Source organism: Mustelus asterias, chromosome 17, assembly GCF_964213995.1.
Source record: "Mustelus asterias chromosome 17, sMusAst1.hap1.1, whole genome shotgun sequence".
In the NCBI taxonomy this organism is placed as follows: domain Eukaryota; kingdom Metazoa; phylum Chordata; class Chondrichthyes; order Carcharhiniformes; family Triakidae; genus Mustelus; species Mustelus asterias.
In genome coordinates, this window is record NC_135817.1 from 62,631,587 (window position 1) to 62,654,337 (window position 22,751).

Here is a 22,751-nt window from a genome sequence, read left to right on the forward strand (position 1 = left end):
AAATGAGATCCTGCTTGATCAGAACCACTAATACAGCTGCAAGATAGGTATAAATGCAGCACTAAAGAACAGTGCTGCTGAATGCTACATTGCCATGTCAGCATAATACATATTAAACTTTTAAAATTATTTTTCAAAAGGGAAAGCCTCCATTGGCAATGCGTTGTCATTTGTTGGAAAAACATATGATGATATTGGGAATCTTTATTTTGATCAGGTAAATTGGGATAATTCAATATAATTATTTGAAAATATTTATTCGTGTTTTTATTGATTCTTTGTTAATCTATATTAAACTTTGTTTTGTAAAATTATCAGTTTCATAGATATTTAATTGCAAGGTAAGGAGTACTGGAATGATTCTTGTTTGTCTTGTAGAAAGATGTTCACGGCTTCCTTGAGATCAGTAAAGAATACAAAGGGCTGCTGAGCTGTATTCCTGATATTATTAACATCCTCAAGGTTAGTTACAGGTTGTATTTTTTCTCAATTATAAAATTTGTGTGCTTAACAATGATTGCCAGTAATTTATGTAGTCATTAGAGTATACTGTAAACTGTGGGTGCAAGTCGACACAGCATACAAGACAACTTTTTTTCTGGCCCCAAAAATGATGTTTTGTGTATACTTGGTGCATTAGTCAGCACCCATTTTCAGCTATAGGAACATAGGAATTAGGAGCAGAAGTGGGCAAATTCAGCCCTTCGAGCCTGCTCCACTATTCAATCAGATCATGGCTGATCTCTTCCTGGTCTCAAATCCACCTCCCCGCCTGTTCCCCATATCCCCTTATCCATTTTTTTAAAATTAGAAATATATCTATCTCCTTTGACATGCTATACTTGCATTAGTAGTCAGCCTCAATGTTTTCCCAACAAATGCATATTTCCCTTATAACTGGGCACAAGGGATCAAGCGGGCAGTATTGCAAAGACGTGCAGGAATTGAAGACACGTCTAATCTTTGTGTCGGACGCTGATAACCTTTCAAAATGGTGACCGTGCACACCCAGTGCCAGCGTTTCATCCCTATATTCAGCATTCAAGGCGACCCCTGTTTTTGAAGGGACTTTTCAAGGCTTCAACGGTCTACTTAAAAGCATTTACGCCAGTCACTGTCTTCAGCAGGGATTACTAGGCAACTGACGGTAGCAGGAACTCTCACAAGCCAGAGATTCCCAGGTTTGATTGCGTTGCAGAAATTTGTTGTGAGAGTGAACAGGATACTCAATGAACCTATTTCTCGCAAAGAAAAAGTGAGGCATGAGCTGTCCATTGTGCCCCATCCCATTCAAGGTCTTCATTAACATTGTATTAAAAAATAATTATAATTCAGAATTTCTGCTGCAGGCATTTTGGAAGAGTGACAGTTGGGAATTAGAAGCACAAAGGGACTTGGGAGTCCTTGTTCAAAATTCTTTTAAGGTTGACGTGCAGGTCCAGTCAGCAGTTAGGAAGGCAAATGCAATGTTAGCATTCATGTCGAGAGGGCTAGAATACAAGAGCAGGGATGTACTTCTGAGGCTGTATAAGGCTCTGGTCAGACCCCATTTGGGGTATTGTGAGCAATTTTGGGCCCCATATCTAAGGAAGGATGTGCTGGCCTTGGAAAGGGTCCAGAGGAGGTTCACAAGAATGATCCCTGGAATGAAGAGCTTGCTGTATGAGGAACGGTTGAAGACCCTGGGTCTGTACTCGTTGGAGTTCAGAAGGATGAGGGGGGATCTTATTGAAACTTACAGGATACTGTAAGGCCTGCATAGAGTGGACGTGGAGAGGATGTTTCCACTAGTAGGAAAAACTGGAAGAAGAGGGCACAACCTCAGGCATAAGGGACGATGCTTTAAAACAGAGATGAGGAGGAATTTCTTCAGCCAAAGAGTGGTGAATCTGTGGAACTCTTTGCCACAGAAGGCTGTGGAAGCCAAGTCGTTGAGTGTCTTTAAGACAGAGATAGCTCGGTTCCTAATTAAGAGGATCAGGGGTTGTGGGGAAAAGGCAGGAGAATGGGGATGAGAAAAGTATCAGCTATGATTGAATGGCGGAGCAGACTTGATGGGCCGAGTGGCCAAAATCTACTCCTATGTCTTATGGTCTTATGGAATTGAGTGCAGTCTTCTCCTTATCATAAATAATGGGCTAACCAGTGGAACATGTTGGTAAATGCCTCCAGATATAGTATGTGAGTTTGCACTGCTCGAGACCAGATCTCAAATGGCACTGAATGGATGATACAATGGACATTGCTTAGAGCGCTGGAGTATGCCAACTTTACCCTGGGTACAATAAGGCCGAAGGACACTTTGAGTTCTGTTGTCTGTCTTCACTGATAATTTCACATTGAACCCTGCTACATTTTGGTTGCTATTTATAAAAAACGTCCCTACAAGTACTTTATCCAATTATTTATCACACTTCACGTCCCAAAATTAAATCAAGAAATGCTCCTTTCCTAATCATGTGCAAATTATAAATAAACAAATGTTGAGGAATTTATTGACAAATCAAGAAGTGGTGTAGTCCTTTACTCGAAATACTCATACATTGTGAAGTTATACAGGATACTTGGAGGCTTTTAAAGAAATCTTGCATTATTGATAACTTAGCAAATCTCTGAGGGAAGGTGGATTAATCCCTCCACCTTTGATTGTAGGTGGCTGGGTGGTGGTACCGACAGTTAAAGGCAATAGGAGAGACATTGGGTGAGATTTTGCACCAGAAAAGGTGCAGAGTAGATTCACCAGAATGTTGCCTGGTCTGGAGTGTTTCAGCCATGAAAAGAGGCTTGTTAGGCTGGGTTGGTTTACTTAGAGCAGAGAAGGCTGAGGGGGGGGGGAGGGGGGAGGTGGGGGTGGTGGTGATGGGAGGAACCTGATCGAGGTGTAAAATATTATGAGGGACATAGATAGGGTGGATAGGAAGAAATGTTTCCCCTTAGTAGAAGGGTCAATAACGAGGGGTCGGAGATTTAAGATGATTTAGAAGGGATTTGAGGAAATGCTTTTTCTCCCAAAGGGGATGGGAATCTGAAACTCGCTGCCTGAAAGGATGGTGGAGGCAAGAACCCTCACAACATTTAAGAAACATTTAGGTGAGCACTTAAAACGCCACAGCATACAAAGCTATGGACCAAGTGCTAGAAGATGGGTTTAGAATAGATAGGTGCTTGATGGCTGATGCAGACATGATGGGCTGAAGGGCCTCTTTCTGTGCTGTAAAACTCTCTGATGTGCTTTGGAGCAGCATCACAACAGAAAGCCCCTTTCCCACTTCCCTTGTGTTCATCCTGAAATCAGGTGATTTTCCTCTGAAAAGTCTAGGTTGGAATGGTTACATTATGAATTAAATCTTACGCTGAATGAAGCAACTGAAATACAGAAGCCACAAAAAAATACGTCTTGAAATCAAAAATTAATATTTATTTTAGAAATCGCTTTGCTTTGCATTATATGTCAGTTATACTTTCTTGCTAGCTTCTTTTCAACACACTTGCTTTCAAAATTAACTTTCTTGGTGACATCCAATTTCACTCCCTCCTTTGTCGTTGAAATTCAGCTAAACTATGTGATATTATTAATAAAGACATTGATAATGTTTGTGATCTTTCATTCTCCCGCTCATAATAGCAGAACCCTATTCCTTCACCCTAAACTTTTAAATTCTATAGTAGGAAAGGTTGTCCAAACCAGTAGATTGCTTAAACTTTGTCACCAAGAATTCATTACAATGGAATGCAGTACACTGCTTCATTTTGGATGTTATTATCTACATTGGTTTTATGACAATTGAGTATAGATATTGAATCATAAATAATCAGTAGGAGATTAACACTTGTTAATACTGTGAAGGTGACTCCTTGGGCACACAAATTATAAAAGGAAATCGTACACAGTTTATCAGTTTCTTTTGCAGCACAGAGTTTTACATGTACCTCACTATTGCATTGCACGAGAACACGCTCAGGCCATAGCAACAGGGTCTGGCCATAAACCATGATCAACGCTACATTGGCACAAATAATTCCTAATCCGATCTTTAGTTGGGACACTTCTGGAGGAATCATAAATGCAGCAGCCTTGAATACAGAAATAATGTGAGCTATTAAGTAAAGGCACATGGTTGAAAAGGCTCCCTTCTCTCCTGAATCCCACAGCAGCAGCAGCAGAATAAAAGAAAATGTTAATTTCATTCCATAGATGGATTTTGGTGTGATAACAATCAGCCCTTGTTGCATAATCCAATGTCTGTGGTGATAATGGTCCATCCAGTATAATAAGGAAGCGAAGGAAACGCATACGGTTGAGACGACTATAAGGTGAAAGTCGGAGGACCAAGTTGGAGTAGATCTAAAATGATGCTGGTCAGGTTGCAACAGCATGCCCATCTCGATAGCGCTGATAATTCGCACAACAACCCCTGTCGTGAATGCTACGGCAAGACAAAAAGTGCCCACTTCTGTGAAACGTGACAGCTGACGACATTGCTCCTTACTAGCACCAGTCTCCAGGAAGAGAATAGTGCTGTTCATTGTAATGCACAATGCAGCACAGAAAAGACAGAGCACTCTCCATTCAAAATCCACTGGACCTTTCAAGACGATGAGGAAAAAACAGGCAAAACTGAGCAGTAGTTCCAACCAGCGCAAGACAGGGATCCTCTTCCTTGAAGCACGCATACTTGAAGCCAAATAGTTTTCATATAAAAAAAACACGTCTTGCTTTTAAGATAAAAGTTAAAGTGACTTTAATCTCAGTCTGTTGCACTTCACTTTGATGCATGCACTTTAATTCTCCTCCGCACGCACAACTGGAATTTTACGCCTACTCCAAGTGCTGACTGCTCGTAGCTGACTTAATGCAAACCTGGCACCAAGTGTTGCAGTTTTTATTGGCTTATTTGATAATGATCTTTCATTCAACATAGCTGTATTCAGATACTCTACAAATGAAAACAGGATAATTATATTTCCCACCAGGGCAAATTTGCTCTTGAATACTATGCCCAGGCTAGCATCACGACAAGTTACAAATGCATCACCATTTTAGTTCAAAATTCAGCATGTGTTGTTTGAAATGTAAGGACTAAAATCATTATAAATACATATGTTGAGATTCCTTGTCAAACAAATTGCTATTACCATACAGTGGAATTCCCTTATTCTCGCTGAAGCAAAGGGCAGCACGGTGGCACAGTGGTTAGCACTGCTGCCGCCAGGGATCTGGGTTCGATCCCTGGTTTGGGTCACTGTCTGTGCGGAGTCTCCGTGGATTTCCTCCAGATGCTCCAGTTTCCTCCCACAGTCTAAAAGACGTGCTGGTTTGGTGCATTGGCCATGCTAAATTCTCCCTCAGTGTTCCCGAACAGGCGCCAATGTGCGACCACTAGGGGATTTTCACAGTAGCTTCATTGCAGTGTTAATGTAAGCCTACTTGTGACACTAATAAGTAAACTTAAACTTAATGTTCAGGGTGTTTATGGAATTTTGAAGACATGCTGGCCTAAAAGTTCGGGTGCACCCATTCGGGTACACGCAGAAGGTTCCAGCTCTCACTGCAAATCAGAACCACCAGTCCTGAACAGGTTGCCGTACACCAACCCATTGATTAGAATTTAGAACAATTGGAATGGCCAAGCAAGTTAAAAATCTGGATTTGCTAACATGCAATCAGGTTCAGAAAAAGAGTTAGGGAGTTCAAACTAAATTGGTCACAGTAGCAATGAACTGCGATAAGGAAGAAATTTAGCCAAAGAAAGTGTCTTGCAACAAGCACATATCACTGAAGTGAAATGGTGCCGATTAGCCTTTTTGAGAGCCGAGTGCCCTTTAGAAGTTGCAAAAAATGATTCTTAAAAAGTGTGCTGAGGCTCCATATATGTCCCTGATATAGGATCTCATGTACATGGAATCAGCAACTGCAGTTCAGGCTAGTGTTAGCCCCTGGTAACTGAGGAAGGTGGGGTGGCCAGGAAGAGGAGGCAAGTGGGTTGGGAGACAGTGGGAGAAATTGAGGGTAACAGTAATGTGGGTGCAGTGCCAGAGAGCAGGGTTGGTGGGGATGGTTTGGTGGATCAGATACTGCCATCTGGCAGGCTTCCATGTTTTTTTTGAAAGTGAGGTCCCGGCTCCATATTCAGTTAAGTATTTGAAACAGTATTTGAAACTGGCCTTGTGAGTTGTGACCTCACGGGCTATCCCTTAATGGACTGCCTGTTAGGTTGCATGCAGGTCTAGTTTGCTTGAGCATAGCTGGAACAGACCACAGGGTCTCTTAGGGCAAACCAATCTTGCAGTGGGGACAGTGGGCTGGTATTAAGTCCCTTAAGGTCTATTACTTGTTTCAGCTGTGCACAGTGCACGCCAGATTTTCGGCATTTAGCCTTCTGGTGATTTTGTGGTTCTTTGTGGTTGGGGCAGTGCAGTGGCTAGCACTGCTGCCTCACAGTGTCAGGGAGCCGTGTTTGATTCTGACTTGAGTGACTGTCTGTGTGCAGTTTGCACACTCTCCCTGTGTCTGCATAGGTTTCCTCCACACTCCAAAGGTGTGCAGGTTAGGTGGATTGGCCATGCTAAATTAGTGTCCCAAGATGTGCAGGTTAGGGGGATTAATGGGGTAAATATGTGGGGTTACGGCGATAGGGGGGGGGGTGGTTGGCCTGGGTAAAATGCTCTGTCAGAGTCGGTGCAGACTCGATGGGTCGAATGGTCTCCTTCTGTGTTGATTCAATCAATTAGCATGTTCCTTAACCTGTCATTTTTGAGATATTGAGACTTATACATAGGGCGGGATTTTATGGCCTCGCTCGAGCAAGACTGGAAATTCCTGCCTGAGGCCAACAGAGATTTCCGTTGTCGGACTCTTGCCTACTCCAATTCTATGGCAGGTGAGGTGGTAGAGTTCCGGCCATAGTGCCTGAGGAATGGGTGTTACATGGCCCAATTCCTAGGCCACCAGATTGTCGGGCTTCAGTCCTGTGTTGACATTCATATATACCTGTTCGTTATTTTATCTATTATACATTTCACAATTTTTTCAGTAGCTCTGTCAATTTTAATAACTTTGCTACATAGGTTCTAGTTCCATTTTTATAGTAAAATTCTATTGTGCTTTTCTGGAGGGAAAATGCTTGTGCTGGTATATATAGCCATGTGACAATCTAGGTTTATTTTCAGAGAGCTTGCCTGGATTTTCCTCTGAGGGCATGGTCACTGTAAGAGGAGGCATATTGTCCACCCACCCTGACCCGGCCTGCTGGAAGCCTGACCTATATTTCCTGGGTCGAGCTGTCTTTACATGTTGGGTGGACTGCCGGCGGGAGATCTATTGCAGTGCAAAAGCAGAGCATCATTAAAAAGTGGTAGAAGAACCCTCGAGATCAGTCTGAAATTTTAGATCTCAGACTGGGACAATGATTTTATTTAAAGTTTATTTATTAGTCACAACTAAGGAATACATCACCACTGCAATGCAGTTACTGTGAAAATCCCCTAGTCACCACACTCCGGCGCCTGTTCGGGTCAATGCACCTAACTAACATGTCTTTCAGAGCGTGGGAGGAAACCCACACAGCCACAGGGAGAACGTGCAAACTCCCCACAGACAGTAACCCAAGCCAGGAATTGAACCCAAGTCTCTGGCGCTGTGAGGCAGGAGTGCTAACCACTGTGCCACTGTGTTGTTCAGATCTGAGGAGAAGTTGTAATGTCCACTATTATACCCTTTGCCTGGGATAGGGACAAAGGCTGGCTTTATCCATGCAAGTTTTGTTTCTATCTTTAAGTACCTCAAATTATGGTGGCACAGTGGTTAGCATTGCTAGCTCACAGCTCCAGGGACCTGGGTTCGATTCCAGGTTTGGGTCACTGTCTGTGTGGAGTTTGTACATTCTCCTCGTGTCTGCGTGGGTTTCCTCCGGGTGCTCTGGTTTCCTCCCACAGTCCAAAGATGTGTGGTTTAGGTGCATTGGCCAGGCTATAAATTGCCCCTTAGTGTCCTGGAATGCGTAGGTTAGAGGGATTAGTGGGGTAAATATGTGGGATTACGGGGATAGGGCGTGGGTGGGATTGTCGTTGGTGCAGACTCGATGGGCCGAATGGCCACCTTCTGCACTAGGGATTCTATGATAAACTTTACCAATGATATAAATTAAGGTATATATCTTTATAAAGCTTGAAGCAGAGGTCCTACACATTTTGCAGACTTGTTTCAACTGAAAAATTATTTTGCAATTGTATCTTTCCAGGGAGCAATAGAAAAGGCTCATGAATATGAAAAACTTTCTCAAGTCAACAAAGTCACGGTGAAAGAGAAAGAAGCCATAGTTTTCAAGGCTGGAATCGTGTCCTCAGCCATACAGGGTATGAGTTCTTCCAAATTCCTGAGTGTTTCTTGACATTTAATTCTTAAGAGCCAATTTTCATCCCCTCATCGAACCATCGGGAATGGAGTGGGTGGGAAGGTAAAACAGGCCGTTGTGGCGGGGGGCTGGGGATTTTGCCACGTTCCCATCCCCCCACCATTTTTACTCGCCCAATCTGGAAGTCCTAATTCAAATGGGAGTGTTGCTTCTCACTGATGTAACTGGGATTCATGTGCCATTTTAACCACTGGCCCAATGGTTAAAAAATGGCGACAATGGACATCCTGGCTGGAATTTTACCACCTCGTGGGCTCGCAGAACGGCATTCTCCATTGACCTCGGGCGGGATTTTATTCGCCTCGAGCGGGTGAGGCAGTAAAATTCCAGCACCTGGCTTTAGGAGGGTCGAGGAAGTGATTTTTAATTGTCTTTACTGCTTTTTTGAGGCCAGGAGAAATAATAGTCCTTCTCTTGGCTCTACAAGTGTCTTTGGGCCTCTTCTGTTTGCTATAGCCCTTCATAAATCCTTAATTGCCTTACCCTGGGTCACCACCAGTGGCCTGAATAGCCACCAATGTTGACTCGCATCTGCTGGCAAAAACATCAGCTTCAGGAAGGAGTAACATCGTTGGGTAACATCTGGGGTACTCCAGGGTTGGCAAGATGGTTCCCCACATTCTTTGGCTTCCCCACATCTCCAGTCCCTGTTCAGTGTACGAATCTGAGCTGAGGAAGCGCTAATGACATTGCAACAGAGGGTTCCCAGTCCACCTCAGCCAATAATGGACTTTCAGGCAGATCTCCCCTTCCTCTATCTCCGCACAAACATTCATTTTCCTTTGCTTTGATTTCAACCTACCTTAAATGTAGAAGTGAGATTTGTCTTTGGCAGATGGCACAGATTTTTCTCTTCTCGATTGGCAAGTTCTCTGGGCAGAACTTTACTCTCCCCAAGGCAGGTTCTGAGGCAGGGGGACTGTGTAAAATTGAATGGCTGCGATTTCCAACCCCCCGCCGGGGATCCCATCCACCCAAACCCAGACAAAAACCTATGCTTGGCTGGGCAGGGCCTTGAACAGGAAATCTGCCCCATCACCTACTAAGGCCCTTAATGGCCTTCTCCCGCCCAACCTCAATTTTTACGCTGGAGGGAAAAGTAAAATAAAGCTTATTTATTATTCACAAGTAGGCTTACATTAACACTGCAACGAAGTTACTGTGCAAATCCCCTAGTCGCCACACTCCGCCGCCTGTTCAGGTACACTGAAGGAGAATTTAGCATGGCCAATGCACCTAACCAGCATGTCTTTTGGACTGTGGGAGGAACCCGGAGCACCCGGAGGAAACCCACACAAAGGGAGAATGTGCAAATTCCACACAGACAGTGGCCCAAGCCGGGAATCGAACCCAGGTCCCTGACACTATGAGGCAGCAGTGCTAATCACTGTGCCACCAGTGCGGGTGCAAGTAGGATGGGATATTGACATTTAAACTTTTCCCCATCTTGGGCGCGAAGGGCCTCACTTTAAAAGCCCCTTAAAGTTGGGGTGTCCTTCCTTCCTCCACCCCTCTGGGGGACGGGGGAGCTCTGGGGCCCCCTCCTCCTCCCATTAGACACTGTGATCACCCCCGGCATCCCCTACCTTCCTCACCCCAGGACTTGACTTTTGAAAGGTCCCGGGACATGTTGATTGCTCGCCAGTTTAAAATACTACCCTTTGTTTTACTATAGAAACAGATTAATAAAGAAGTTATTAAGCCCAGAACCTCCTTATCGTAGCTGAACAAACACATAATAGAGAAAAATGGATGTGCCCCAGATTTAATCAGGTTGACCAGGGCGAGTCAGTAAATTTGCTAGGGTGGGTCAGTAAATTTGCTGATGACACCAAGATTGGTGGAGTAGTGGATGAGGTGGAGGGCTGTTGTAGGCTGCAAAGAAACATTGATAGAATGCAGGGCTGGGCTGAAAAATGGCAGATGGAGTTTAACCCTGATAAGTGCGAGGTAGGACAAATTTGAATGCAGAGTACAGGGTCAACGGCAGGGTTCTGAGGAATGTGGAGGAACAGAGAGATCTTGGGGTTCATATCCACAGATCTCTGAAGGTTGCCACTCAAGTGGATAGAGCCGTGAAGAAGGCCTATAGTGTGTTAGCTTTTATTAACACGGGGTTGGAGTTTAAGAGCCGTGGGGTTATGCTGCAACTGTACAGGACCTTGGTGAGACCACATTTGGAATATTGTGTGCAGTTCTGGTCACCTCACTATAAGAAGGATGTGGAAGCATTGGAAAGAGTGCAGAGGAGATTTACCAGGATGCTGCCTGGTTTGGAGGGTAGGTCTTATGAGGAAAGGTTGAGGGAGCTAGGGCTTTTCTCTTTAGAGCAGAGGAGGATGAGAGGAGACTTAATAGAGGTTTATAAGATGATGAGGGGGATAGATAGAGTGGACGTTCAGAGACTATTTCCTCGGGTGGATGTAGCTATTACTAGGGGGCATAACTATAAGGTTCATGGTGGGAGATATAGGAAGGATGTCCGAGGTAGGTTCTTTACTCAGAGAGTGGTTGGGGTGTGGAATGGACTGCCTGCTGTGATAGTGGAGTCGGACACTTTTGGAACTTTCAAGCGGTTATTGGATAGGCACATGGAGCACACCAGAATGATAGGGAGTGGGATAGCTTGATCGTGGTTTTGGACAAAGCTCGGCACAACATCGAGGGCCGAAGGGCCTGTACTGTGCTGTACTGTTCTATGTTCTATGTTCTATGACCACTGTGGCAATGTGCCCAAGCAAATTTTCCCTAATCAAATCAACAACTATCACTATTGAAACATAAGGAAGGCACAAACATAACTATTTGGCATATCAAAGAACAACAAAGAACAATACAGCACAGGAACAGGCCCTTCGGCCCTCCAAGCCCGCGCCGCTCCCTGGTCCAAACTAGACCATTCTTTTGTATCCCTCCATTCCCACTCCATTCATATGGCTGTCTAGATAAGTCTTAAACGTTCCCAGTGTGTCCGCCTCCACCACCTTGCCTGCCAGCGCATTTCAGGCCCCCACCACCCTCTGTGTAAAATATGTCCTTCTGATATCTGTGTTAAACCTCTCCCCCTTCACCTTGAACCTATGACCCCTCGTGAACGTCACCACCGACCTGGGGAAAAGCTTCCCACCGTTCACCCTATCTATGCCTTTCATAATTTTATACACCTCTATTAAGTCTCCCCTCATCCTCCGTCTTTCCAGGGAGAACAACCCCAGTTTACCCAATCTCTCCTCATAACTAAGCCCCTCCATACCAGGTAACATCCTGGTAAACCTCCTCTGTACTCTCTCCAAAGCCTCCACGTCCTTCTGGTAGTGTGGTGACCAGAACTGGACGCAGTATTCCAGATGCGGCCGAACCAACGTTCTATACATCTGCAACATCAGACCCCAACTTTTATACTCTATGCCCCGTCCTATAAAGGCAAGCATGCCATATGCCTTCTTCACCACCTTCTTCACCTGTGACGTCAAATCCTGCATGGATATCCTGCATGTAAATATAACGATCAATTATTTCTTTAAGGATCTAACCCCAGAATACAGAAATCGCCAGTTTAAAATACTACCCTCTGTTTTACTATAGAAACAGACTAATAAAGAAGTTATTAAGCCCCAGAACCTCCTTATCGCAGCTGAACAAACACATAATAGAGAAAAATGAATGTGCCCCAGATTTAATCAGGTTGACCAGGGTAAGTCAGTAAATTTGCTCGGGAGGGTCATCTGTTACATTAGCCCCAGTGTACAGAAATCATTGGTGGCTTAATTTCCCTGTGAATGCTAGAAAGAAGAGATTGTTGCTGTAAACACTCACATTTATCAAGTGCTGAATCTCAATAGACTCACATTTATAAGTGAGAAATCTTCTGTAAATAGCTGTATGTGAGTATTTTCAGTTCAGTAACTGTACATTTATTTGTTTTTGTATTTGCAGCTGAAATGAATCATTTTAACCATGAGCTTACTAATGGCTACAAAGAAACAATTCAACATTTTCTGTATGAACAAGTTCAGATGTATAACAAGGTAAGCCCCGCAATCCCTATGCCTGCCTTGGTCCGATTGAATATTTTGGGCCCGATTTTACCAAAACTTCACACCCGTTTTCGGGTGCAAAATCGTGGTAAAGTTGGGCGTCGGGCCTATACCGCGATGGTGTATCCCTTTACAGGCCCAGCTTGATCCTTCTCCAGTGTCTCCTCTTGGATTTGTGCTCATCTTGTAGCCGGTTTTCATGCGGATCCACTGTGGAATCGGTCGGTTCTGCTTCATCTTCTTAGCGAGGAATCGCTTCATCCTGAAGGTTTTGTGGGATGGCATGGCCGTACGTCCATTCCGGCAGGAGGGATTCGTTCCTCCGGTGGGGAGGAGGGATCGCCCGCAGAGTGGCGGCGGACCCCCCTGCCCTCTCCCTCCCCACCGATCGGCCGCAGACTGGCAGCGGATCGTCCCCCCCACCCCAACCAGAGGATGATCTGGGTCCCGCCCCCACATCCTCCCCCCCCCCCCCCCCCCGACCAGAGGATGATCTGGGTCCCGCCCCCCATCCTCCTCCCACCGCCCCCCACCCCCCCCGCCCCAGGGGATGACCGTCAGAGAGCCGCTCTCTCCACTTTCTGCTTTTGTTTTCTCCCCGCCCGGGCGCACTCTGTCAGATTTTTTTCGAATTGCGCATGTGCAGTTCAGAGCTCCGATTGGTCCACCAGCGCTAAGCCCCGCCCACAGCGCGAACGGACCGGAGCCGGCAAAACACGTATGGGCGCGCTGGAAAGAGGATTCCAGGCGCAGAGCTATTTGACGCCCAGATTCGGCACTTAGACTCAAGATGGTAAAATCAGGCCCTTTGTATCTTCTCCATTTAAATTGACTGAAATGTATTCCCATTAGAAGTTGAGATAGAAACATAGAAACATAGAAAAACTACAGCACAAACAGGCCCTTCGGCCCCACAAGTTGTGCCGAACATATTCCTACTTTCTCGGCCGACCTATAACCCTCCATCCTATTAAGTCCCATGTATTCATCCAGGAGTCTCCCAAAAGTCCTTACTGAGTTTGCCTCCACCACCACTGACGGCAGCTGATTCCACTCGCCCACCACCCTCTGTGTGAAAAACTTCCCCCTAACATTTCCCCTGTAACTACCCCCCAGCACCTTAAACCTGTGTCCTCTCGTAGCAGCCATTTCCACCCTGGGAAAAAGCCTCTGAGAGTCCACCCGATCTATGCCTCTCAACATCTTATATGCCTCTATTAGGTCTCCTCTCATCCTACGTCTCTCCAAGGAGAAAAGACTGAGCTCCCTCAGCCTATCCTCATAAGGCATGCCACTCAATCCAGGCAACATCCTTGTAAATCTCCTCTGCACCCTTTCAATCATTTCCACATCCTTCCTGTAATGAGGCGACTAGAACCGAGCACAGTACTCCAAGTGGGGTCTGACGAGGGTCTTATATAGCTGCATCATTATCCCCAGACTCCTAAACTCAATCCCTCGATTGATAAAGGCCAGTACACCATACACCTTCTTAACCACCACCTCCACCTGCGAGGCCGATTTTAGAGTCCTGTGGACCCGGACCCCAAGGTCCTTCTGATCCTCTACAGTACTAAGAGTCTTTCCCTTAATATTGTACTCCTTCATCACATTTGACCTGCCAAAATGGACCACTACGCATTTATCTGGGTTGAAGTCCATCTGCCACTTCTCCACCCAGTCTTGCATCCTATCTATGTCCCTCTGTAACTTCTGACATCCCTCCAGACTATCCACAACCCCACCAACCTTCTTGTCATCGGCAAACTTACCAACCCATCCCTCCACTTCCTCATCCAGGTCGTTTATGAAAATGACAAACAGCAAGGGTCCCAGAACAGATCCCTGGGGCACACCACTGGTGACCGACCTCCAATTAGAAAAAGACCCATCTATACACACTCTCTGCCTCCTTTGGGCAAGCCAGTTCTGGATCCACGGGGCAGCAACCCCTTGGATCCCATGCCCTCTCACTTTTTCTCAAAGCCTTGCATGGGGGACCTTATCGAACGCCTTGCTAAAATCCATATAAACCACATCTACCGCCTTCCCTTTGTCAATGTGTTTAGTCACATTTTCACAGAACTCCACCAGGCTCGTAAGGCATGATCTGCCTTTGACAAAGCCGTGCTGAGTATTCTTGAGCATACTAAACCTCTCTAAATGCTCATAAATCCTGTCCCTAAGGATCTTCTCCATCAGCTTACCAACCACTGAGGTTAGACTCACCGGTCGGTAATTTCCTGGGCTATCCCTATTCCCCTTCTTGAAAATAGGAACCACATCCACAATCCTCCAATCCTCCGGCACCTCTCCCGTCCCCATCGACGATGCAAAGATCATCGCCAGAGGCTCTGCAATCTCTTCCCTCGCCTCCCACAGTAACCTGGGGTACATCCCATCCAGCCCCAGCAACTTATCTATCTTGATGCCATTCAAAGATTCCAGCACAACCTCTTTGTTAAAGTCCACATACTCAATCTTTTCAGTCCACCGCAAGCCTGCAGTACATCCACCCAGGTTGGGTGGATGTATTTATTTATTTTCCAAACCCAGTGTTGTACTTTATACCTTTGGTGACCAGAAGAGAAGACACAGGTCATGCCCAGAAAAAGCCACGTCATATTCATAACTTTAAACATGGACTGCGTTTGAATGGAAGTTTCTGGGCGGCATGGTGGCACAGTGGTTAGCACTGCTGCCTCACAGTGCCAGGGTCCCGGGTTCAATTCCGGCCTCGGGTGACCATCTGTGTGGAGTTTGCACGTTCTCCCAGTGTCTGCGTGGGTTTCCTCCAGATGCTCCGGTTTCATCCCACACTCCAAAGATGTGCGGGTAAGGTTGATTGGCCGTGGTAAATTGACCATTAGTGTCAGGGGGATTAGCGGGGTAAATGGAGGGGTGGGTGGGGCCTGGGTGCGATTGATGTCGGGTACAGACTCGGTGGGCTGAGTGACCTCCTTCTGCACTGTAGGGATTCTATGATATTCTATCAACTGCTTTAGTTTATTCAAAAATGGACACTGATGAACTGCTAAGATGGTCGTCAGGGTGTGGAGGGGTCGGGTGAACTTTGCAATTTGAGCATGGACTTATCAAGTTTCCAGAAAATTCCAGATTTCTGAGAGACCTTATAATTCCCATCAAGATACAGGCATGGCTGATGTATTCAGTCACTGTGAAGCACTGCCATCAATGTACTGGGATCCACAGCATTTTGCTTTTATCTTGATGCACTGGGAAGGTTACACACAGCACAGGGAGGAAGCCCTGGACTGAGATCCCAGCCTTTGTCTTGTGCAGGAATCAAGTTTTCACTTCGGACTGACAGGAACACAGCCCATTATAACAAGGAACCGTAGAAAGGGTGAAATTAGTGGGAGTTTATTTACAGAACTGAATTTTATATACAAGTTCCCAAGCTGTACAACTACAATTTCTTAACCTTCTTTACCCTGCTCTTATGTCTTGGTGCCTCCCCTATGGCGGTGGAGGCAGCCTATTGACTGCTACGTCCTGTTGTCTGTGATGACTGCCTCTGGAGGGCTGAGACTTGGGGAGCCCCAGCCTGCTTTCGGGCCCTTCGGTATGGCAGTGCCACCCTCTGTGGCCTGTAGATCTGGAGCTGAAGCCATCACGGGAAGAGGGGATTCAGATGGGCGAGACTCACCCAGAGTCACCTGGGTGGATGGCCCCAGGGCCAGCTGATCTACCTTCCTGTGGGTGCCTGTGAGCCCCTGGCTGTCTCCTTGAGAAGTAGGGGCAGCTGAAGTCTTAAAAACTTAACTGGTTCACTAATGTCTTTCAGGAAAAGTATCTGATATCTCTAATGGTCAGGTGTCCATGTGACTCCAGTCCAAACTAATTGGTTGATCTTTAACAGCCTCAAGGCAACTATAAAAATATTGCCCACTAGTGACATTAAAGTCCTGGGGGGGGGGTGATCTTAACGGCTCGTCATGTCGGTCGATCGGTGTGGTGCACCGGGAAGATTGCGAGAGAGGTGGAAAATTGGGAATACACCCTGTTTCTCGCTTCTTGCGATCTTGCCAGAGTAATCAGCGCGAGGCTGATTTAAATATTTAAATTTTAATTTAAATATTATTAGTGAGCCCGTGACACAATTGTCTGGGCTCACTTGCCTAGCTGGTCAATTGCCTTGTATGTCCTGAGGGGCGAGAATCTCATATGATCCCCAGCAACGGGGACCTGACATGATGGTCTTACCATTGAGATTGGAGGCCATTGAGGCCCCTTGGATGGTCAGGGCAGGGGGGGTCACTGCAAGTCTGGGACCTGGGCAGTGCCAGCCTGGCACACTGGCACTGCCAGTCTGGCACCTTGGCACTGCCCACCAGGCACCGAACAGTGCCAAGGTGTGGGGCCTAAAGGGAGGGGCAAGGCCTAAGGGGAAGGCATGGGGCCTGAAGGGGCAGCACATGGGGAACTGTGTGCTCTGCAATGGGGGATTGTTGGGGCGGCGATTGAGAGGGGGTGGGTGAATGGGGGTGGCGATTGACCAGAGGAGTTGGCAGGAGGGGGAATGAGTGGCTGGGGGGGTTGGAAGGGGTGGACGGTGGGGGGATCAACCAGGGGTTTGGGGGGTGGGTGTGGGGAGGTGATGTCTGGGCAGTGGAGGGAGTGACAATCTCCCAGTGCATTGACTGTGTACTCTCGTATACAGTTAGTGCATTGGGAGATCAGACACATGTGCAATGGCACCCTCTAGCTGTCAGCAGCCAGCCTCTCGGCGTGAATAGACTATGTTCACTCCTCCTACTGGTGAGAATCACACTTTGCGTCATTTCTTTCTCTAAGTGTAATAAGATTTGAATTTTCCTCTCGCCGAAAACATTGGGTCTGAAATCTCCCATTTTCACATTTGTTCGGCACTTAGAATTTTTTTGGTACGATCACACCCCAGGATTTTATTGTACACGCAAAAGACAGGGTGGACTTTTTAGAAAGGATGGAAGGCAGAAACAAAATGAAGAAGATAAGAAGAACTAATGTAAGATAAGAAATCATAGTTGGGAGGAAGACTATTTTATTTTCATCAGTTTAACTGCTGGCAATGCAACAGTGGATTCAATAGTAACATATAAATTATTAAACTGAATTTTTATTTCTTTTTCAGATAACAGATAAGCTGAGGGAAGCATATGCCCGTTTTGAATTCTAATAGTTCTAATAGTGGGATCTTTTAGACATCTCAAAAAGTGCAATTCTCATAATTTGATACGTGAATTTTCTGTAAAGGCCCTCATAATATTTCAGTGCCAATTATTATTAATTTATATTTTCTATCCTAATACTGATTGAATTCTTTGCAGTATTTTGACACCGGCTGCAATAATTATTTCTTTGCCTGCTCTCCTTTAATGTTGATTGAACTTCTGTAACATTGACAAGACCTTTCCAAACATATATCCTGAGGTTCTTCACCAGAAGTGCCAAGCAATTCACACAACTGAAAGTTTGTTATGACAGAACTCTTACTGTGCGACACAGAATCTTCACAAATGCTACGAAAATTTAATTCTGATGTGAGTTATCTGCGGCATTTTGTAACTTCCCTATCTGCTATGAGCTCAAATTTTAAAATTTAAGTATTTTGCTAAATTTGGAATTTCCTAAAGAATGCATACTTTAAATTGTTCCTATAGACCAAATTGTGATCAATTGTAAGCCTATGTTGATGGCACAGTAGACGGCACGGTGGCACAGTGGTTAGCACTACTGCCTCACAGTGTCAGGGACCCGGGTTCAATTCCGGCTTCGGGTGACTGTCTTTGCGGAGTTCGTGTATTTTCCTGTGTCTGCGTGGGTTTCCTCTGGGTGCTCTGGTTTCCTCCCACAGTCTAAAAATGTGCAGTTTAGGTGGATTGGCCATGCTAAATTGCCCCTTAAAATGTGTAGGTTAGGTGGATTAGCCACGGTAAATGCACGGGGCGGTGGAGGGGTGGGGTGCTCTTTCAGAGAGTCGGTGAAGACTCAATGGGCCGAATGGCCTCCTTCTGCACTGTAGTGATTCTATAAATGTCACAACATCTTGACTTTTTTGTGAATGACTCCAGTGCACGCTCAAGTGAAACATCAGGTGGTGAGGGAAATGACTTTAAGTCAATTATGGAACTGTAATGGATAAAGATAAAGAGCTTCTCCATTGGAAAGAGGAAGGGTAGAAAATAGTGGGAAGTACCCCAGGTACTGTACACCGTCACAACACAGTTCAGACAGAGCCCTAAATGTACATGTACACAATAATGTAGAATTAGTGCAAAGCGGATTCATGCGACTGAGAGGAGTAAAAAGTGGACTATCTGTCCCGCTCTGCCTCTAAGTCACTTTGGGACATGATAACCAATTTACATTCCATAAGTTTAACATGAGTGGGAAAAGTTCCCTCTTTATTTGGGGAACTGAACAACATGGGAGACTTAATGTCGGAGAAAAAAACAATCTACTAAAACTGCGTCGAGGGGACTGGTCATTTTAAAGAACAGAACATTGATTTAGAAATATATTTGTTATTGTTACACAATATGTTGCTTTGATTACTTGCCACTTGGTTGTACTCCACTGTAAATATTTTATAGACTATTAACATATTTAATAACTTTTGCCTTGTGTGTTTGCAATATTTTTTGTTGGTTTCGGTTACATTTTGTTCCTGCTAGAAGGGTAAGATGGTGAATATAACCGTTTGTAATTTGGAGTATTATTAATAAAGGTTTATATTTTTGCTACATGTTACAGTGGTTTTGCTATTACTTTGTAGTTCAGAAGAAAATATATTTGCTTTTCAGTTTTAATTTAGTTTGTTATAGTCTATGACAATCAAATTCAGGGATCTTCCTTCTTAATATTCAGATTGCTTACCAGAAACTATTGTGTTGCCTATTTGTTTTGTGTGATAACACCATGACTTACATGGGGAAATCACTGATTGGCCTCCCTGTAGAACTCATTGAATGCAAGCTCCCTGGGGATTGGTAATCAATCAACCAGGTGGAACTCGTATACCGAGCCCTATATAAAGCAGGCCCCTGAGTGGGTCCTTTGGTCCTGGTTGGGACCAATTGTGTTCTCCACAAGCTTATGGTTTTGTTTTGCTATATTTTGTGCAATAAAAACACTATTCCTTTACAGCTGACTCCTGGAGTTATTATATTTTTCATTCATGTTGAATGGGTGTTGCTGATACTTACTAGCTATCTTTAATTGCCCTGGAGACAACCACATGACCTTTTTGGCCATTTGAGAGGACAGGCAAGAGTAACCACATTACCATGGGAGAGATCAGGTAAAGGACCTTGGGTTTCCTCCCTTACTGAGCCAAATGAGTTTTAATGACATTTTGATAATTGCACTGCAGATTAATTTACATAACTGAATTTAAATTCCCTAGCTGTCATGGTGGGATGTGAATTTATGGGCCAGATATCTATCTTCTGAAGGTGATGAGTTTGGAGGCAGGGTTGTTGGGGTGGTTGAGGCCGGTACCCACTGATGCCCATTTAAAATGCTAATTGAGGGCACTCCTCATACACCCTTTCGAATTTTCCTCACTGAGGCTGAAGCCCAGCAGATGGATGGAAGCAGACTCCCAGCGGCAGGCCAGCCAACCAGCAACTTCTCCTTTAGTTCTGTCTCCACCCCCCCCCCCCCCCCCCAACTTTCCTCCACCCTGTCACTACCTCCACAATGGTGGCCTGATAGCTGTGACCCTATTTTATTTGTAAACTTCCTAAAGTCTTAAGAGGGTGCCTCCATCTTGAAGTATCCTCTTGAAATCCTGCCCCCATAGGCAGTGCACATTTTTCCTGCTGGGGCCAAAAGCCTTGGCTTCTTAATTGGCAGCCTCTTTGAAAATCTCCTGGGTCACGCCACGGCCACTTTCCGGCTCCCAACCTGACATTTAGCCCTGCGTAGGGATCAGGATCCTGGAACTAAACCTCAGCCCTATGCCCTTCAGATGGTTACCTGCTGCTTTAGCAAATGTTCCCTTTTCAGATGTCACCTGTGGAATCTGATACTTACTAGCTATCTTTAATTGCCCTGGAGACAACCACATGACCTTTTTGGCCATTTGAGAGGACAGGCAAGAGTAACCACATTACCATGGGAGAGATCAGGTAAAGGACCTCAGGTTTCCTCCCTTAAATCATATTTCTCTTGACATAAGCTGTAGAACTACAGTGCTGACAACATTTTGCATAGGCAAAATAGATAGGCTTGAAAAAAGAATTACCAATCATAAACATTTCTGGGTGCTGTTTCTCAAACTTATTTTGGATAATTTTGGACTTCAGAACGGCTGCTACGACATGAGAACAAACCAAATAGAAGCACAATAAAAAAAATCTAAAACCATCAACATTATCCCATGCTCAAGATAACAACATTGCAATGCTAATAAATCCAAGTACAGTTAGATACTCAAAACAAATTTGTAATAAGTTCAAATAATCACAAGTCTTAACAAAGGCCACAGTTCTTCTGTCTGTCCAACGGAATAGGAGAATTATCGACCATTCCAGAACCCAGGAAGCATTTGGATGCAGATTCTGGAACCCACAAAGGTCATTTAAACTAACATCAGTCCACACTCCCATTGTGTATAATGATCAAAAAGAGCAATTCTGTGCAAATAAATAAACCTGAGTTGGAGAGAGGAAATAAATTTAATTAAGCAACCTTCCATATCACTTCTTATAAACCAAGTGAGATGGAATCACTGTCCATTTCCAGAGATGTGCATTTCCAGAGACTCAGAAGGCAACAATAACTTAATACTTCACACCAGTGCTAAATTTTTGTAGACAAGCTGGAAGTAGATGCCAAATTGCCTCTGGAGTAAAGCACCATGCAGCTCCCTCCTACATGCATTTACCAGCTGTTATTGCCAAGGCTCTGTGTCATTTCAGTTTACAATCTGATTCTTTCATAATTTTGCTCCTCAGAAAATCACCTTCTCTGTGCACTAAGTAACAAAGAGTTTATGCAGCCTCTATTCCAATGGCAATGCCTCAAAACGCAATCCTAGAATCTGATGAACTTGTTAGTGATTTTCTATCCTGTATTTTGTTCACTTTCCCTCCCATTAGAAATGCCAATGAATTTCCAATCTCCCTCTTTTCTGACATCTTTAACACCTCGATCTGTCCGTCTCTCTCTCTCTCTCTCCCTTCTTTCCATTGTATCTGCAATACCCAGATCTCACCTGTCCCTTAACCTTGGTAAGAGCCCTAATTTCAAGGCACCACTGGTCTCTGGAAGTTGCTTTGCTCCAATCTCTGGTGCTCCAATCACTCCAATCCTCGCTATTATTGGACCCGATTGCAGTGATTGTCCCTTTAAGAGCAACACAGCAGCAAAGGGTCACCTGGTTTGAGGGCTTCAGAGTGGGGAATCACCCCAGGGGCTGGAGTCTGCTTGGGCCAGAAGCATGTGGGGGCTAGCTGCAGCCATGGACAATTCTTATTAACAAATACTTCTTGTGTTCTTTAATGAAGTCTGGGAAAGTGGAGGGAAGGTGGGATCAGGATATCGATTTTGATTATCAGCCATGATCAAAATGAATGGCGGAGCAGGCTCAATGGGGCCGAATGCCCTACTCCTGATTATATTTACTGTGTTTCTATCTTTCACAAATTTCATTAATGGAAATAAAATATGTTTATTAATAAGAGTTGTTCACCGGCCACATGACTGTCACTAATCTCTTGCTTTAAGAGAACGTTACCCCCTGCGGTAATTCCCTACTGAGTCCCAATTGATCACTCAAGCCAGGTGAGCCTTTTCTGTTGCGATGTCCTTAAAGGGACAATCACCACAACCGGTGCTATAAGTTCCTAGATTCAGTATATTTCCAGGTCTTTCCATCTCTTATTTCGCTGCTATCCCCTGTGCTTGTTGCTCCCTCTCCCTTCTACCGCTCCCAACACCCATAACTTTCAAAAAAAACCCTTGAACATGGGAATCAAGTTAGTTGACTGTAAGACGACAGGAATAAAGAATAAGCCAGTAAATTTTGCACCAAGTAATCTTGCCCCCCATTACGTATCAGCTTTCACCGTGGGATGATATTATGAAGGTGTAGAAAAGCACAGGAAGATTGACATTGAAGAAAGAAGAATTCAATTTGCTAATGATCCTTATTAGGTGGCAATATTGCAAACCATGGTGAAGTATCCAGAAAACTACACTTGGACATAGGCTGGTACAATGTACAAACTTGAAAAATGTTTTTATTGTGGCTTTTAATTGTTATTGTCAGTTTATCTGATTATTTGTT

The 22,751-nt window shown here is 44.8% G+C and overlaps 1 protein-coding gene across 1 annotated transcript in view; it reads left to right on the plus strand.

Annotated features, from left to right (window-relative positions):
• Positions 1-18,320, plus strand: part of LOC144506180 (sorting nexin-9-like) — an 87,594-nt gene extending 69,274 nt beyond the window's left edge. Inside the window, exons 15-19 of the mRNA XM_078232028.1 lie at positions 141-217; positions 379-462; positions 8,241-8,355; positions 12,351-12,442; positions 17,589-18,320. Coding sequence (XP_078088154.1) covers positions 141-217; positions 379-462; positions 8,241-8,355; positions 12,351-12,442; positions 17,589-17,633 — 413 coding nt within the window. The 3' untranslated portion in view covers positions 17,634-18,320. The remainder of the gene's footprint in view (positions 1-140; positions 218-378; positions 463-8,240; positions 8,356-12,350; positions 12,443-17,588) is intronic.
• Positions 18,321-22,751: the final 4,431 nt, after the last annotated feature.